This window comes from Carcharhinus amblyrhynchos, chromosome 17 (genome assembly GCF_965287045.1).
Source record: "Carcharhinus amblyrhynchos chromosome 17, sCarAmb.v2.hapA, whole genome shotgun sequence".
Taxonomy (NCBI): Eukaryota; Metazoa; Chordata; class Chondrichthyes; order Carcharhiniformes; family Carcharhinidae; genus Carcharhinus; species Carcharhinus amblyrhynchos.
Genome location: NC_137340.1, coordinates 32,711,186 through 32,726,851, shown reverse-complemented (window position 1 = coordinate 32,726,851; position 15,666 = coordinate 32,711,186). Strand labels below are relative to the sequence as shown.

At 43.3% G+C, this 15,666-nt stretch overlaps 1 protein-coding gene across 2 annotated transcripts in view; it reads left to right on the top strand.

The window, feature by feature from the left end:
• The window catches only part of inpp5f (inositol polyphosphate-5-phosphatase F), a 216,584-nt gene that overhangs the window by 118,554 nt on the left and 82,364 nt on the right, over positions 1 to 15,666 (top strand). For both annotated transcript variants that reach the window (XM_080205744.1, XM_080205743.1), the window contains exons 4-5: positions 4,178 to 4,306; positions 14,763 to 14,930. In XM_080205744.1, the coding sequence (XP_080061870.1) occupies positions 4,178 to 4,306; positions 14,763 to 14,930 (297 nt within the window). The remainder of the gene's footprint in view (positions 1 to 4,177; positions 4,307 to 14,762; positions 14,931 to 15,666) is intronic.

The following is a 15,666-nucleotide window of genomic DNA, read 5'->3' as shown; positions in this document are numbered from 1 at the left end:
TTTTCTAAGTGGAGCAGCACAAATTGCTGGCCTATGTTGTTTTGAACTTTTCTCCAATCCAAGCAAGCACACTCCAGCACTAACCCTTTTGTTAGCCAGCTTTTTTCTATATTATAGAATCCTACAGTGCAGGACAAGACCATTTGGCCCACTGAGTCTGCATCAACCACAATCCCACCCAGGCCCTATCCCCATAACCCCATGCATTTACACTAGCTAGTCCCCTGACACTAAAGGGCAATTTAGCATGGCCAATCCACCTAATCTGTACGCCTTTGGACTGTGGGAGGAAACTGGAGCACCTGGAGGAAACCCACGCAGAAACAGGGAGAATATCCAAACTCCTGACACAACTCCTCTTACATCATAAATATCGTACTCAAGCCTCCTCTGGGACACCTTTTAAAATCTTTTCTGAAAGACCACACACTGTATTGTATAATTGCTTGTTTCTTAAAAATGCTCTAAAATTACTCCTTTAATGAATTGAAACTGGTTCTGCTTGATTACTCCACACATATGAAAATGTGTGATTTGAACAGTTTGTTGCCTGGAGATGTCCCTTGGCCTCAAACATCAGGTTTAAACTTCAATAAGAATTTCGCTGGGATGAGTTTGACTAGTAGTGAACTGTATGAAACATGAGATGAAGCAACAAAACAATGAAATGTACTAAAGTAGTTTGGTGACACCTAGATGCAAAGGGTGTCACCCTTTTGAACATGTATCTTAGTTGTATTTTGTAATGTTGTCTGTCATGAAGCAGCAAGTTACCAAACTATCTCTCATGGACTGAGAGTTGAATGTGGTCAGAGGTCCAGTGTCTGGTCAGCTTACAGTCTTCGTGAAGAAAACTGGGGGGTGGGTGATAAACATCTAGGTTAATAAAGGTGTTGGGAATTTAAGCTGATAGATGAGAAAAAAGTTCAAAATTATTCTAAGTGTCAAATCCATCAAGGATTGTCAGTGCTTCAGCTAAGATTATCTAGCTGTTCACCTTCCCAAAGGCATTTAAAAATAACTGAACATTGCATCCTTGCATCCAATAAAACATGCTCTCAACATGGTTTTGTTCTCCAGATTCTACAACCCCTCTCCACTTCATTTTAACACTCATTTCACCCCAAGTGTGTGTCTTGTCCTCAGGCAAGTGACAACTTTTCCTGACAGCAGCAGTATGTTTGCTGTCTAATGAGTCATCACGGGAGTGCTATGTATCTGACAACATGTATGACTTCAATTCTCATGTTGATATGAATATAAGGTTAGGAACCAAGGTTCAAAGTTATTAAGTGTAGTCAGTTGGGGCTGTTTGAGGGTGGGGTTGTACGCAACTTATTTGAAATGGCCAAAAGCCAACAATTGACACTGCTCCATTTTATACTGAGAAACATTTTTGATAGAGGTTAACTTTAGTCCTGATGTGAACACTTTTTTAAAAAAAAATTAATAGCTAGATGTAAGAGATTGGCTTTGCATTTTCCATCCAGTGTCCTATCACATGTTCCTTGGGGACACAGTCATGAATGATTCATGCGATTAATACTCAAGAGGGTGAGAGTTTGAAAGTCGCTATGCTAATTGCGTTCCATTCAAAGGAAAATCTGGAAACTAAAGCTGAACAGTGAAAGTGACCCTGAAGCTATCAAATTGTTGGACAAAACGTAACTGGTTCACGAATGTCCTTGGGGGAAACAAAATGTGCCATCTTTACTCAGTCTTGCCTGTGATGTGTGTCCCCCACAGTCATGGCTGCCTCTGCAGTGACCTTGCCAACTATTCCATTGTCAGGAAAATGAGCAATGGATAGTAACGTGCCAGCCGAGCCCATGGTTCCCGGGTTCCAGTGGTGATTTAATAACAATCATGGCTAACAAGTAAACTGCACTGCAGCCCAATGCAGTATCCAGTAGAAATGGAAATGTTATTCTGATGCAGACACTTGGGTGAAGAGGGGACCTTCGCTGTTTCTTGATGAGTGGTTTGGCATTTCAAGTGTGTGCGGCAAGGGGGGGTGGTAATGGTGGAATTTGTATTTCATCAACCAGATATCAGTACCAGCATGTGATTTCTGTTTGTACCACATAGTACGGGACCTGTGAAGGTGCCCCATCGTTGCAAGAATCTGCCTAATTACACAATTTAAACAAAAACGGAAAATGCTGGCGAACCTCAGCAGATCTGACAGTATCTGTGGGGAGAATAGAACTTCAGGCCTGGATGACCCTTTGTCAGGGCCTATCTGCAGTATTTTGCTTTTATCTTGGTGCACAGTTGAAGCTCTGGCTATCTTCATTGCAATCTAGAAACCGCAGTAACCAGCAGACTTCTGTTTGGTCAAGTCCTTACACATCCTATCAATAACAACAATGGGGAGGCAGTGGCACAGTGGTATTGTCACTGGCCTAGTAATCCAGAGATCCAGAATAATGCTCTGGGTATCTGTGTTTGAATCCCACCATGGCAGATGGTGAAATTTGACTTCAGTAAGAATCTGGGATTAAGTCTGATGATGACTACTGCCAATTGTCATTTAAAAACCCATCTGCTTCGCTAATGTCCTTTTTAGGGAAGGAAATCGGCCATTTTTACCTGGTCTGGCCTATGTGACTCCAGACTGTCAGCAATGTGGTTGATTCTGAAAATGCCCTCTGAAATGATCTAACAAGTTCAAGGCAATAAGTGCTAGCCTAGCCATTACACCAAATCCCATCAACAAATAAAAACCTGATTGAACAGATCCTCTGGGCAGGATTTTGGGGCCTCGCTCAAGTGAGACCGGAAATTTCTGCCTGAGCTAATGGGAGATTTCCATTGTTGGAACCTTGCCCACGCCAATGCTGAGATGGCAGAGTTCCAGCATTTTGTGAGCTCCTATATAAATAGGACTGCAATACTGGAAAAAAAATGTTAGTCATAGATATTCAAGATTCCCTTAATGTCCTTAAGCTTGTAACTATCATCACCTGGGCCGGAGTTGGAGTTTCTCATTTAAGCATAGGCCTCTTGCCTAAATTGTACAAAGAGCAAATAAAAGGTGCCAAAGTTGTCTTCAATATTGGGATCAGGCCCAAGTAACCCATGTTATTGGCCCGTGTGCAAAGGTTGGGAGTGGAGAGGTTGAAATTAAAGACTCAGTTTGCTTTTATTTATTCAACTGGCAGTGAATTTACAAATATTTATTTTTATTCAGTCATGGGTGTCGCTGGCTGGCTAGTATTAACTGCCCATCCCTATTTGTCTGAGGGCAGTTGAGTCAACTACATTGCGGTACCTCTGGAGTCATGTGTAAGCCAGACCAGATGAGGAGGGCTGTTTTCCTCCTCTAAGGGACATTAGTGATCCAGTTGGTTTTTTTCTGACAATCTACAATGGTTTCATGGTCATCAAGAGATGCTTAATTCCAGATTTTTTTTTTTTAATATTCAACTCATCCAGCCACAGCAGATGTGGTACTCAAACCCAGGTCCCCAGAATATTTAACTGAGTTTCTAGATTAATCTCGTGGCACAGTAGCACAGTGATTAGCACTATTGCCTCTGTCAGGGGCCTGGGTTCAATTCCCAGCTTGGGTCACTGTCTGTATGGAGTTTGCATGTTCTCCCCATGTCTGCATGGGTTTCCACGTGCTCTGGTTTCCTTCCACAGTCTGAAGACGTGCTGACTAGGTGCATTGGCCATGTTAAATTCTCCCTCGGTGTACCCAAACAGCCGCTGGAGTGTGATGACTAGGGGATTTTCACAGTAACTTCATTAGTGTTAATGGAAGCCTACTTGTGATAGAAATTTTAATACCACAAGGCTATTGCATTGTTCAGAGCTTTGGAGGAATTAATTTGGATGCATTTTCACTGGATATGTATTTGTGTTATGATATTTGAGGTTGATTTCAAATGGTTGTGGCTGAATGAATTTTGCTGAGATTGGATATTACAGGTCAGCTTTGGATTTTAGATTGTTACGTTTAAGCGTTGTCACTTTTTGGATGGCTTGGAACCAGAGTGGAAGAAATGAGAGAGCTCTTTGGGTGTTTGTTTTCAGGGCCATACCCTAATCACTGCAGTGCGAAAGATTGAAGTGGTCGTGTTCTGATGAGGTGTCAGATTAGAATGATGCACAAGAGCATCAGTGTCAGAAAGAACAAAGATGATTGATTTTTCCCTTCCATTTTCTTTAGCTCTGCAAGAAGCATCATTTTGGAATAAACAAGACTGAGAAGATTACCCAGTCTCCAGATGACTCCAAGTTTTTGCTCAAGACACTGAGTCAGATTAAATGCAATGTGGCTGCTCCAATCAAGAAGAAGGTGAGTGTTTGTGTGTCTCTGAAGCTTTTCAATGTATTAGTTTGCCTCATTGCAGCTGCAGTTCCTGAAATTTATTATAGGGGCTCTTAGCACAGTGAGTGATAGGATATTTCAGTTAGGAAGCTGTGAATCTGGAACCAATAAGGCCTTGTCTAAAAATGAATCAGTACTTAGTGAATGCCCTGATGCGCAGCAGTTGGTCACTGCAGCGATAAGTTTGAGTTAATTTTCAAACTGGTCTCTTCAGGTTTGTTCATGGGCAGCACAGTGGTTAGCACTGCTGCTTTCAGTGCCAGGGACCCAGATTCAATTCCAGCCCTGGGTGACTGTCAGTATGAAGTTTGCACATTCTCTTCTGTGTCTGTGGGTTTACTCTGGGTACTCCAGTTTCCTGCTATGGTCTAAAGACATGTAGGTTTGGTGCATTGGTCATAGTGAATGCAGGGTGTTACCGGAATAGGATGAGCATCCTGGTTAAGATACTGAGTCAGTGCAGACTTGATGGACTGAATGGCGGCCTCCTGCACTATAAGATTCTGTAGGTGATATTATCTCTTGGTGGATATAACCGTCACTTATCCTTGGCATTTGGCAAGTCAGGCAGATTTGCGATGCAAAAGATGATCAAACAGTGCAAATTGACAGCTATTTCTGCCTGGCAGAACATGTTAGTTTATGTTCCCTTCATGGATTTAATGGCTGAGTTTAGATATTGAGGAAAAGAGTTCATTTGCATTAAAGTTGTAGCTGTTAGTAAAGGTGTTTAAACTTGTGTTTGACCGCTTTTGCAGATGACAGTAAGAACACAGTAGGATTGATTCTGCTTGGCAGTGGAGCCAGGCACCAGTATTGCAAGGATGAATTTGAGGTTGGGAGCAGAGGGAATGCATTTGGGATCAATCTTGGTCGATCTATTTTAAATGGTGACTGGTGCTTCCAATTGTCGTGTGAATTGCTGAGCTTGCCTCTGCTGTCAGAGGGAGAAGCTGAGCAGAGATGGATGATTCCCTGCAGGGACAAGATAGAAATGAAAGCATCCATACCCTGAGCTCTTGACAGCCATTTTTTTTTAAATAATGAGACCACAGGAGCAATTGATCTTCCTGGCCATTGACCGAGTATATTGCGCTGTTGCTAGCTTTGAGACATTCTGCTCAAGCTCATGGTGCTGAGTGCTAATATAAAAAAAATGGCCAGGCGTTTCTGCAAAGCCAGTTAGTTTGTGAGCATTTGTTAACAGAACCCCTGCAGTGTTTTAACTTCCCTTCACCTGAATCCAGGAATTCACAGATGTAGACGATGGCTTTAAAAATAAGGCCTCTTTAAAAGTGGCTACAAATACAATGTTGTGTGAAGTATTTTAATTCTGCTTGAAAGGGGCATTCATGTTTTGAAGAAACAGGAGATCATTGAAAATAAGGTTTAAATAAAGAGGGGTTTGGACATTGCATGTCTTTTACACGTTGTCAGCTGTGATTCAATCGGTTACATACTCCTGATTTGAGTCCTAATCTGGGGCTTGCGCGTAAATATCAAAGCTGACACTTAACCGAGGGATTATTAATCATTTAGAATCATACAATCCCAGCAGTACAGAAGGAGGCTCTATCGAGTTTGCACTGACTCCCTGTCAGAGCATCCCACACAGGCCCCTTCCCATAACCCTATGTGTTTACCCTGCTAATCATTCCTAACCTATACGTCCTGGGACGTTAAAGAGCAATTGAGGCTATGAGGAGAGGCTGAATAAACTAGGCTTGTACTCGTTAGAGTTTAGAAGAATGAGGGGAGATCTCATTGAGATGTATAAGATGATGAATGGGATGGATAGGATAGAGGTGGAGAGACTCTTCCCGCTCAAAGGACAGTAGGACTAGGGGGCACAGCCTCAAAATAAAGGGGGGGGCGGTTTAGAACGGAGTTGAGGAGGAACTTCTTCATTCAAAGGGTGGTGAATCTCTGGAATTCTCTGCCCGTTGAAGTGGTGGAGGCTGCCTCGCTAAATATTTTTAAGACGCGGGTTGATGGGTTTTTGATGAGAGAGGGGATTAAGGGTTATGGGGAGAGGGCGGGAATGTGGAACTGAGCCACAACAGATCAGCCATGATCTTATTGAATGGCGGGGCAGGCTCGAAGGGCCAGATGGCCTACTCCTGCTCCTATTTCTTATGTTCTAATTTATCATGGCCAATCCAGCTTTGGACTGTGGGAGGAATACAGTCAGAAGTGTGACAACACCAGGTTTAAGTCCAACCGATTTTATTTTGTATTTATTGAAATACATCAGTTGGACTTAAACCTGGTGTTGTCAGACTTCGTACTGTGTTTACACCAGTCCAACGCTGGCATCTCCACACCATGACTGTGGGAGGAAACCAGAGCACCCAGGGGAAACCCTCAGTGTGCAAACTCCATACAGACAGTGACCCAAGACCAGAATTGAACCTGGGTCCCTGGCTCAGAGGCAACAGTGCTAACTGCTGTTGCCACCTTTTTGCCCCTGATGGATGAAATGTTAGACCGAGACTCCCATCTGCCTGCTTGGTGGATGTACAAGTTTCCGTGACACACTTTTTGGAGAAGAACAAAGGCATTATTCCTGGTGTCTTGGCCGATGAGTATCTCTCAATCCATATTGTGAAAATAGGTTATCTGATCGTTATCACTTTCCTGTTTTGTGGGAACTTGCTGTGCACCAAATGGCTGCAGTAGCTTCTACTCTGCAACACTGACTAATCGTCTGCATTCGGCTATAAAGTGATTTGAGACATGCGGTGCTCTTTGTTCAAATGCTAGTTTTTCCACACACACACACACACACACACACACACACACACACACACACACACACACACACACACACACACACACACCCACCCACCCCCCCCCCCCCCCCCCCCCCCACCTTAATCAGACTGATGCACAGTTCCACAGGCATGGGTAAAGTACATGGACTGAATCGTTATTGTGCATGTGCTGGCTGAAGGTTTGCAGTGAAGCTGCAGCAGTCTATTCTTAGACAAAGCAAAGGAGCCTTGGGCAAGCAGCAGAGGTTTGTGATGCAAATTTATGGATATGAGCTGCTTTGATTCGCTTGACTGCTCCCCAAATGCAACGCAATGAAAATATTTCTCATCCAAACTAATGTCAAATTTTATAAGTAGATTTTACTTTGAAACTGTGTGATTTGACCTTCATGGAAAGAGGCAGTCAGTGCACACTGCTGGGAGCCCCTTTGGCCAGGGACCTGTACATCAGGCTGGCAGTCAGTGCCTTGATGTCTGATGCTACTGCATCACTCGATTAGGTCATTGTACACTTTGGCAGATCCCAAGGTCATGTTGGTATCTTTGTGGTATGATCAGACACAGATCTAACTATTCTCTCTAATGTTGCTGGAAATGTGGTGACGCCAACATTCTTCGATAGGTTAATCAAACACCGCTATCAATTTGTTAACTACCTTTCCCTTTTTTACTGTCAAGCACAAGCAGCGAGAAAATGCATTTTATTGGTTCACTTTGCATTGATCTCCTGTGTCCCAGCTTGGTTGATGGAAAGAGCTGGTGTTTGTGTTTGCACACTGAAGATTAACATATTAGCGTGAATCCTGGGAGCAGGTTCCTGCTACTTGCATAGCTAAATCTGACACTCTCCACCTGCAAATTTAGAGATCCGTGTGAGTTGGTGTATATCAATGACTACGATTGGGGTGAAGGAGCTGGATTTAGCAATGCAGTGGGGGCAAGAAAGAGGCAATGTGGAGAGTGGCTACCTCAACATATAACCTGGTATAAAAACCTCAATCATGTCCTCCTTTTGACCTGAACCCATTTTATCTCCAGAGAGTAAGCATGTCAGTACAAATTATGGTTCTTTATCGACTTAACTTGAAATTTTGCCAGTGTTTGAGATGAGTTGCAAATGTTTCATGGGGGATACTATATACTTGTTTACTTTGTCCTAACTGAGTCATTTTCTGAGATGTGTAATCTCATTAACTTTGTGCATTATTGCCCAGGTTATAAATCAGTGAATATAAACTGCTAATATCAACAAATAGACCAAGAATGGTGATTCTTACCTGTTCCTGCTGCTTAATCCAATAATAGAAACATAGAAACGAGAAGCCCTTCGAGCCTGCTCCATCATTCATTTTGATCATGACTGAACATATTCAATATCATGATCCCTTTTCTCTCTCTCTCTCTTTCTTCCCCCACCCCCAAATATCCTTTGATCCCTTTCGTCCCAAGAGCTATCTAGTATCATATTTGAAATCATGCAATGTTTAGGCGTCAACTGCTTTGTGTGGTACTGAATTCCATAAGACATAGGAGCTGAATTAGGCCACTTGGCCCACTTGAGTTTGCTATGGCATTCCACACATTCACTACTCTCTGGTGAAGAAATTTCACCTCACCTTACTTCAGTCCTATAATGTTTGCGTCTTATCCTTAAACTATGACCCCATAGTTCTGGACTCCTTCACCTTTGGAAACATTTTTCCTGAATCTACATTTTTTTTTTACTTTCTCCACAGCTATTAGTGGGACGTGAGTATCCCTCGCAAGGTTTACTGGGAGGATAATATCATGTTTGGCCCTTAAGAAGCTGACTTGCTGCGGGCCATGTAGTATCAGTGCACCCACAATGCTGCTGTGGGAGGGGGGAAGTTTCAGGATTTTGATGAAGTGACTGAAATCGGTGATGAATTTCCATTTCAAGATGTGTAACTGAGGCAAACTCTGGTCCTGTTTCCATGAGCTTGCTGTCCTTGATCTAGAGGTTGCAAGTTGTTGCCGAAAGAGCCCTGCTGAGTTGCTGCAGTGTACCTTGTGTACAGTACACACCACTGCCACTTTGGCATCCCATTCATGCTCTCCACCATCACCCCAATCAAGTGGACTGTACCCTGGATGATGCCAAGCTTTGGAGCTGCACTCATCCAGGCAAGTGGAGAGTATTCCATCCCACTCCTAATTTCTGCCTTGTAGATGGTGGGTAGACTTTGGAGAGTTGAGGTGAGTTACTTGCCACAGGATTCCCAGTCTTTGACCTGCACTTCAGGATTTATTCAGCTTCTGGTCAAATGTAACTCCCAGAGTGGTGTTGGAGGATTCAGCCATTGAACGTCATGGGGAGATGGTTAGGTTCTCTTTTTTGTGAAGGTAGTCATTGCTCGGCACTTGTATGGTGGGAATGCTACTTGCTACTGATCAACCCAAACCTAACTGTCTAGGTAATTCATGTGGGCATGGACTTGAGCATCTGAGGAATTATGAATGCAACTGGGTGTTGTACAATCATCAGGGAACATCCCCACTTCTGACCAGTTGACGGAGGGTAGGTTATTAATGAAGCAGCTGATGATGTCTAGGACACTACCCTGAGGAACTGCTACAGAGGTGCTGGGTCTGAAATGATTTGACCCAACCATCATCCTTTGGTCGCGGTCGCGTTGTCCTAGGACTTGATGCGGCACTTGGTCAGGTGTTGCCTTGATGTTAAGGGCGGTCACTCTCACCTTGGAACTCAGCTCTTTGTCTGTGGTTTGACTGAGGTTGTAATGCGATCTGGAGCTGAGTGATCCTGGTGGAACCCAAACTGAGCATGTATGAGCAGATTATTGATATGTGACAACTTTATCACATTTTGCATCATTTTGGGAGCAGATTGCTAAGATTGGCTTTGTCCTTTTTGTGCCCAAGAGAGAGCTGGATCCATTTTTATACAGTGAAGCAGATACTGAAATAGCTTGGCAAGAAGAGACATGTTTCACACTATACTTTCTCCGCCTGAAGGAGGAAAAACCTCCTAGTTGCAAAATAGTTGAGAATCTTGCAGATCAGGAAAGTCCCAGGTTCATGCTGGCTATACCCAGGGTGGATTAGGGAAGTTAAAATCGGCCTTGATTTAAAAATGAGATCATCAGTTGGAAACTCCTGCTGGTAGAGGAAGTAAGCACCTGGTGAAGACAATGGGTTCTTTTTTAATACCCTTGTTGTTAATAAAGCCTGCTCACAATTGATTTCGGAATTCAAAAAAGTCAAGGTGGCTCAAAGCATTAAGAGCTGAAGTCAGAAGGGAATGAGTGAAAATTGTTCAGGAAAGGACCCCACAGATGTTGCAGGCCAGCGAGTTCAGGTTTTTATTTGGAAGTCACTTGAAACATATCCATTACGGGAGAAACTTTCTTGGCTGATTGCCGTAAGTGAAACAATTTTTGGGAAGTGCGAAACTGGCTAATAGTGAGAGTTCACAGCACCAAGTGGGCTTAATTTGATGTAATCTGGCAGTCTGACTGCTGCAATGATAATGACAATGGAAATGTCAGCAACAGATTTTAACTTCCCGAATTGGGAACAAATCATGATTGAGTTCAAGAACCATTACAGAGGCAGAGTAGAAGGAGGTTGATATTAAATCTCTCGCTGTTGTTGCTGACACAGTCTATTAAAGTGTTCTCAGCATTCATTTCTTATTTTGACCAGGCCTTTTTTGATTTCTGCATGCAGCAGTGACTTCCAGGGCAATCAAACTGAACTGACGGACTTCGGATAGTCTAGCAGGGGAGTGAGTTTTCCAATGCTTCAATTAGCCACTAAATAAACTGCCCTTTGGATACCGTTTTATCCGAGTTCTAATGCAAGGCTTATTGGGAACGTATGCTTTAAATGTTACAAATCTAATTGTGACTGTTACTATATTTCAACAACATCTTGAACATAAAACATCCCAAGGGACTTCACAGGAGCATTATCAAGCTAAGACATCAAGCCTGATGAGGAGATACTAGGTCAGATGATCAAAAGCTTGGTGAAAGGTCAATTTTGACTGCCTTTAAAGGAGGAAAGTGAAGTGCAGAAATGGAGGGATGACATAACAGTGCTTACAGCTGTGGGAACTGAAGGCACAGCCACCAATGGTGGAACAAATAAAACTGGCAATGCAGAGGAGGCTGGAATTCAAGGGATGCAGATACATAAGCGTTGTGAGAAAACCCAGCCTGTAGGTGCAGCAGGTGGTCAGGAAGGCGAATGGGATGCTGGCCTTCCTAGCGAGTGGGATTGAATATAAAAGTAGGGCGGTCTTGCTGCAGCTGTACAGGGCATTGGTGAGGCCGCAGCTGGAGTACTGGTGCAGTTTTGGTCGCTGCACTTACGCAAGGATATTTTGGCCTTGGAGGGAGTGCAGAGGAGGTTTACTAGGCTAATTCCGGAGTTGAGGGGGTTGAACTATGAGGAGAGGCTGAATAAACTGGGCTTGTACTCGTTAGAGTTTAGAAGAATGAGGGGAGATCTTATTGAGATGTACAAGATGATGAATGGGATGGATAGGATAGAGGTGGAGAGGCTCTTCCCGCTCAAAGGACAGGAGGACTAGAGGGCACAGCCTCAAGATAAGGAGGGGGGGGGGGTCAGTTTAGGACGGAGTTGAGGAGGAACTTCTTCACTCAAAGGGTGGTGAATCTCTGGAATTCTCTGCCCGTTGAAGTGGTGGAGGCTACCTCGCTAAATATATTTAAGACGCGGGTAGATAGGTTTTTGATAGGCAAGGGAATTAAGGGTTATGGGGACAAGGCAGGAAAGTGGAACTGAGCCACTTCAGATCAGCCATGATCTTATTGAATGGCGGGGCAGGCTCGAAGGGCTAGATGGCCTACTCCTGCTCCTATTTCTTATGTTTCTTATGTGAGGCTGGAGGGGATGAGGGACAGGGCCATGGAGGGAGGTGGCGGGGAATGCATTTCAATCTGCTGTTACACAGTGATGTGGTTTTGAGTCAGCAATTTTCCACACTTGGCTTTAGCTAAGATGTTGAGCAAGGGCAGGAGAAATGTGATCTGTTATAAACATTGTACTAAACGTTCACAGTCCATAAAATATTCTTCTGAAATATGTACTTTTGTGCTGCTTTCCTATTGTATTCATATATTCAAGTTGGTGGGAATAATGTTATTTCCAGGTGATACAGGGGAGCTATCCTGGGTTGTCTTTGAGAAGCAGTGGTTTTAATCTAACCCTCTGGGAGGGCACATTGCCTTTCCTGAATCTAATAGTAAACTACTCACCATTTTGGAAGTGGTGTTCTCTGTATCCACAGATGAAGCATGAACATTCATTGCATAATTTCTGGTGCTGTCAGGATTTTGCACATTCCAGTAAGATTCCAGTGGGATTTTTGATACACATCAAATTATAAGAATGCAGTTATTACAGAGAGAGAGAGAGAGACCTTGTCGTCTTTTTCGTATTTTAATTGTTGCAATATCCCAGATACTAGGGTTCTTGCTACGCAATTTACTTCATACGGTTGCACATTCTCCGTGTCTGGGAGTTTCCTCCAGGTGCTCTGGTTTCCTCCCACAGTCCGAAAGACATGCTGGTTAGGTGCGTTGGCCATGCTAAAATTCATCCTTGGTGCCCCTGAACAGGGGTCGGAGTGTAGCGACTACAGTATTTTCACAGTAATATTGTTGCAGTATTAATGTAAGTCTATTTGTGGCACTAAATAAACTTTAAAAAACTCTGTTGCTTACGAAAGATCATTGGGATCGTTTAGCAGTATAGAATCCCCAATGCAGAAGCACTGTACTTTTCCTACTTGTGTCATGGCAATGCTGAAGTGACATTGACTATGATGGTTAGGCCATGTTATTAGAATGGATGATAGTTGCCATTGTACAGAAATCTTGATGGTGCCAGTGGACAAGTCAAAACTAGGCTACATGGATCCATGCAAGTGTGACATGTCAGGCCAGTTGATTTTGACAGCTGGGAACAGTCTGCACAGAGTTGTGAATGAAGCCCAGTCCATCAGTCAAGCCAGCCTCCCATCCTACACTTCCCGCTGCCTCAAAAGCAGCTAGAATAATCAAAGACCCCATGCACCTCGGACGTTCTCTCTTCTACCTCTTCCCATCAGGAAAAAGATTCAAAAGTCTGAGAGCATGTATCAACTGACATGAACAGTTTCTTCCCTGCTGCCAACTGACTTCTAAATGGACCTACCTTGCATTAAGTTGATCTTTTTCTACACCCTAGTTATGACTTAAGATTACATTCTGCACTGTCTTCCTTCTCTGCAGTGTGCTTTGTGCAGCACGCAAGAAACATTACTTTTCACTGTATACTAACAGGTGCCAAAATCTCCAAATGGAGAACAGAAAAGATAAGAACTGTCTTCAGATTGTCACAAGCGTGGTATTGCAGGAAGGAGCACGTGACCATAACCTCAGCATCAGTGTGGTCGGCAATGATGGCCCATCCCCCTACAACTGACTTGGGCCTTGTTCAAATTGGAATTAATTTCCGCTTGCACAGTCACAACAGCTCAGAAATACATGTGAGTCATCGGCAACAATGCAAAGCCAAAGAAGTTGTACAAATATGTTTTGAAGGTTGATTTGTTAAGAATGGATACATAAACTGCCACAAGTCCTGCTTTGTTCTGAAAGGAAGCTAATAATTCAGAGACAAGTCTGACAGATTCTTTGAATCTTGAAGAAGCCAGACATCTCAGTTCAATTTAAATTTGCCAATTTAGAAGAGGTACCAACCAGCATGTAACTCGTATGTTAAATTCTGAATGCCACCTTTTACAAAGCCTTAAGGATCTGTATACTTGATTCACCCTTTTTAATAGGAGTGGATGAAAGATGTGAAATAAGTGGGTTATCTTGATTAGCAGTGTGTATTGAGTAGGCTGGGTAGGGACAGGGAGGTATTGATTGGAAGCCTTCACACACAGGCACAGATGTAGCCTGAGCTGCTCTCTCCTGCTCATCTTGTATCACTGTTCTGCACTTTGTTGTGACAGTCTTTCTCACAGTACCAGAGACCTTGGTTCAATTCCAGTTTTGGGTGACTCTGGAGTTTGCGCATTCTCCCTGTGTTTATGTGGGTTTCCTCTCGATGCTCCAGTTTCTTCCCATAGTGCAAAGATGTGCAGGTTAGATTGGCCATACTAAATTGCCCCTTAGGGTCCCAAGATGTTAAGATTAGTGGGGTAAGTACATAGGGTTACGTGGATAGGGTCTCGGTGTGATGCTGTGTCAGAATTGGTGAGACTCAATGGGACAGATGGCTTGTTCGTGCATTGTAGTAATTAAAGATGTGATCTAGCATCTTAAGAGAAGATGCTCTGCATCCCCGTGCCATAAGCTAAGTCCTGTATGTCACCTTTTACAAGGTCTGTACACCATCCCCTGTTTGTTCTTTCAGTTGAAGTTTGTGAATAATAAACTGAACACTGATCCATATCCACGACTTCTGCTCTGAAAAGGAGAAGCAGAACACGAGCAGGAAGTCACTCCTAATGCGGAGTCAGAAACCCACCCAGCACTGAGTAGGGCTAGGGCTGAGACTCTGCAAGGTTTTACATCCAGGCAACATGGAACCTGTCAGTTGCTCATTTTGTTGTCGTATTCATGTCAACTGGTTTGTGTTTGCAGGCCAAGGAACACAAAGAAAAGGAGCGTTTGGAACGAAGATTGTTGGAGGAGTTAATCAAGATGTTTATGGACTCGGATTCATTTTATTATAGCCTGACCTATGACTTGACAAATTCTGTGCAGAGGCTGAGTGCCTCTGAGAAGAAAGGGGGATCGATATGGCGAAGGGTAAGATATTCTTCACTAAGTGCTCCCCATAGATAGAGGGGGTCATTTATAACCATTTGTGACTGCAATCTACTTTCTCAGCTATCCTGTGTACATTCCCTAGCAATTCTTTAAAAATTTAGTTAACATCATAATTCATAGGAGAGATGTCTTGCGTTTTAACAAGCTGCTTGACACTCTTCCAGTCTTCCTGCCAGTTCTGTCAGGTAGCTCATTGTCAAAGAAAGGCAAGCCAACAAGGGAGGAATTGACTGCCTGCCACTTTGTGAGCAACTTCCACAGTACTGGCAACAATTCCTACCTGGAACTTATGTTATCTTTTTAGCTGAAGTAGGGTCAGGAGGATAAAAAGTAAGTTTTTTTCAAAATAACTATACCCCCAGCTGTTGATTTTGTTCTGATTTTCTTGTCCACTGCCATGCCAACTCATCTGCCTTCTTAATCCAGTTGTAGGCCTCTTTCAGCCATTGCTGATGGGTATGCCTTCAGCTGCCATCCCATGCTCTGGTATTCCAAATACCACCTCCCTTAATGTATCCCTCCCCTGAAGATCCCACCGCCTTGATTGCACCCCTCAAACTTGCTATCTATTTTCACAGTACCTGTGAAGTGCATTTGGTACTCTGTGAAGTTAATGTTAGTTAAATCCAGATAACTGTTCTATTTGTTCCAGTCACTTGGATTTACTGGAAGACCTTCCATTGTAATTACTCTGAGTAGCTTGGATCCAATTAGC